General features: G+C 41.1%; 1 protein-coding gene across 1 annotated transcript; it reads left to right on the top strand.

Annotated features, from left to right (window-relative positions):
• Window positions 1–1,942: 1,942 nt before the first annotated feature.
• On the top strand, window positions 1,943–2,899 carry LOC116572826 (olfactory receptor 6C2-like). The gene is given in 1 exon segment (XM_032312201.1): window positions 1,943–2,899. A coding segment is annotated over 1 exon segment (957 nt).
• Window positions 2,900–3,597: the final 698 nt, after the last annotated feature.

Genomic DNA, 3,597 nt, shown 5'->3' with positions numbered 1-3,597 from the left:
AGCTCCAGTCCTGAATTGGAGGCAGTGAAATATGGTTGTTTTAATCTCTCTGATCCTTTCTAGGGTTTCAGTGGTCAAGGCTGCCCTGCAGACTTGTGCTATGACACATTCTGGACTGTGGAAACAGGGCTTTGTCAGCCAGACCCTGACATCATGGGATGCACATTCACCCCCCTCAAGGACAACAGGCTGTAACAAATGAGATTCCTTCTCTCTCCTTTCCCCTCAGCCTAGAGCAAGCTCTTGATTTCTTAGAATACAATAGCTGCAAGAGGAGGAAGCCCTACTCCCCATTTGGTGACTTGTGTGTGCACCTGGTCTCAGGGTCCTGGTGCCTTGATGGACTTAATGGGGTCAACAGGAACAGAAGCAGAGGCTCCTTGATCCTGTGCCACTCAGGGGTGAGGAGTTCGGTTTCAAGACCAGCTCTTCAGAGGACCGGGCCCACAGTTGGTAAGTGAGATTGACACATACCACACTGCCACCCTTTACCCTAGTACTGATATGCAGGAGCCAAAAACCATCCTCAGAGAAGTCACTGAGACAACTGAAGAGAGAAAATGTTCCTGAGCTTTGATGTAAGAGTGAGTATATGTAGGAGAAGAATCAATGAAACAAGATGGGATTGGGAGGGAGACAAACCATCAGTGACTCTTAATCTCACAAAACAGCGGGTTGCTGGGGGGAGGGGAGTTGTGAGAAGGGGGGTGGGGTTATGAACATTGGGGAGGGTATGTGCTTTGGTGAGTGCTGTGAAGTATGTAAACCTGGTGATTCACAGACCTGTACCCCTGGAGATAAAAATATATGTTTATAAAAAATAAAAAATAAAAAAAAAGAGTGAGTATATGAATACCAGGTGTCCAGCATATTCACCTAAGAGGGTTAATCCTATGACCTACTGTCACTCCCACCTCCACCAAAACCCAGCATGAACCTTGGGTGGGGGTGGTGTTAAATCTTGGATTTCTACTTTATGTCATGCTACTGAGTGACCCATAATGTCTCTAGTCTCCAGTCTCTTCTATAAAATGCTTGTGTTAATGTAGATCCTCTGTAAGCCCCATGTCATTCCACAGGTCAGTAACTCATCAGTGACTCTAACTAAGGATGGAATCAAGATAAATAAAGCAAATCTTTCATCAGCAATACATTTGTTTCCATTTTAAAATGTTTTAACACTGTAGTTAAAAACAGGAGGGGCTCTAAGATCCGGCAGTTCCAGCTCAAGAACTAACTCTGTGACCTAAGCTCTCTGGAACTCTCTAAGCCTCAGTTTTTTCTTCTGGAGAGGAAGGGGCTCATGGTTATTGTGAAGAAAAATAGAAATACTGAATATCAGTGATAAGCATAGTACCATGCATAAGTCCTCAACAAGTTATGATGATCTGACAACTTGGACTATAAAATGTATACATTATTAAAGCAGATATTCAAAAGAATATTACTAATATCACTGTTATGCTTACTTACAAATTGATAATATTATTAAAAATAAAATGTAGTATAATTACAAAAATACCAACTCCTGCCTCCTAGTGATGCTCTATTTAAGCATTATATTAATGACCATAACATTACAATTAGACTTTGAGGGACACAAAGGAAACATTAACATCATATGCCAAGTGAGTTACATGCTTTATCTTAATTAATTCTCACAAGAACAAGAACAGGTCGTTCCTATCATCTTCATTCTAAGAGGCTGAAAGTGAAGTTCACAAAGCCTAACATCCTTTCCAAAGGAGATACATCCCTTTGGAGTTAGAACTTAGTATTGAACTAGTATTGAACTCAGGTCCTTCTAATTCAAGGACCAACTGCCTAAACTACTTTCCTATCAGCCTAGTCACCTTTTTGGATAGGCAGATAACTGGATCATATGCTCCTCTAAAACCTTTGTGCTCCCTGATGTCTCTATTGAAGGATAAGACCAGCAGGGATGTTGCTATAGAAGAAGATGTTCATGGAAATGAGGAATGGGACAACTGTCCAAGAATTCACCTTGGAGGGGTTTCCTGCAATCCAGCACCTGGGAAAGGTCCTCTTCTTTGTACACCTGCTGGCATACCTGGCATCCACTGTAGGCAATGCAGTCATAATCACCATCACCTGTGCCGATTCCCAACTCCACACACCTATGTACTTTTTTCTGAGCATCTTTTCCTTTTTGGAGTGTTGTTTCATAAATGCTGTTATCCCTAAGTTGTTGCACATCTTTCTTTTAGGCAGGCAAACTATTTCCTTTCCTGCCTGTTTCATACAAGCCTTTCTTATTGTATTTCTGGGAGCAACAGGTTTCCTCCTCATAGCAGTGATGTCTCTGGATCGGTATGTGGCCATTTGCAAGCCTCTGCATTACCCGACTATCATGAACCTGAAGACTTGCTTTATCCTGGTCGCTTCCTGCTTCACATTGTCCTTCAGTCTTATCACAGGTCCACTAGTGAAGATTTCCCAGTTATCCTTCTGTGGTCCCTATGTCATCCCCCATTTCTTCTGTGACATAGGCCCCCTGATTCATCTCTCCTGTTCTGACACCTGGTCTATCCAAATGTTGGCTTTTTTCCTTGCCTTATTTATTTTGTTGACATCCCTTATCATAACCATCATTGCATACAGCAACATAGTAGTCACAATTGTACGACTCCCATCAGCTAAGGAGAAACAGAAAGCTTTCTCCACCTGCTCCTCTCACCTCATAGTCCTCTCTCTGATGTATGGAAGTAGTGTCTTTATATATGTGAAACCAAGACAAAAGAACAGGCTGGACTCCAACAGAGAGGCTGCCCTTGTGAACACAGTGGTGACCCCACTGCTGAACCCTGTCATCTACACTCTGCGGAACAAGCAGGTCCACCGGGCTCTCAGAGAGATGATGTGCAGAATGAAAAGATGAAGATGAAAAAAAAAATAACATGGCCTTGGAGTGGAGGGCTTCAGAGAACCATTTGTCTGCATTCTGGCACCTTGGAATATATTTGGTTTGATTCAGGTATGCTCTGAAATGTTGTTAGCTTAGGTATATATGTATGCATCATCCCATGCTGGAGAGAAACAGAATTCTTTTCAGGCTTAGACCACTGTCCAGGAAGAAGGAATGACTACATCATCCCACAGCTGACCAGCTCCTATTTTTTAAGTTATTTATTCTAGCTCTAACCCCTCAGATGCATAATGCATAAATATGATTGATTCCTCTCCTAAAGCTGTCACAGAGTACTTGTGTATATCTGTGGAAGGGAGAACTTATCTCATACTTCCAAAATTTCTTCTGAAGTTTCAGGTTGAGGGAACCTAAGTTATTTGCTTACATACTTCATAGTACTAATGAAAAGAAACTAATTAAACAGTTTTTTTGCTTGACTTGTGTTGTCAACTATAAATTTATCTTGTGAAGAACCTTGTTAATAATAATAATGTGGGTTATTAGTAAATAACCCACATTAGAACTAACATTTCCATGAACTCGATCCTTAAACTTTTGTACCTTTTGCACTTATTTCCCAACTAGGATGTATCTATATTTTCTTCAGAGGAAACATCTTTACAAAGATTAACACAACTTTTATTTTATTTCTAAACCAGACCCCAAGG

The sequence above is a fragment of the Mustela erminea genome, chromosome 14 (assembly GCF_009829155.1).
Source record: "Mustela erminea isolate mMusErm1 chromosome 14, mMusErm1.Pri, whole genome shotgun sequence".
NCBI classification, from domain to species: domain Eukaryota; kingdom Metazoa; phylum Chordata; class Mammalia; order Carnivora; family Mustelidae; genus Mustela; species Mustela erminea.
Note: the sequence above shows the minus strand (reverse complement) of the source record. Positions and strands in the feature narration are given on the sequence as shown.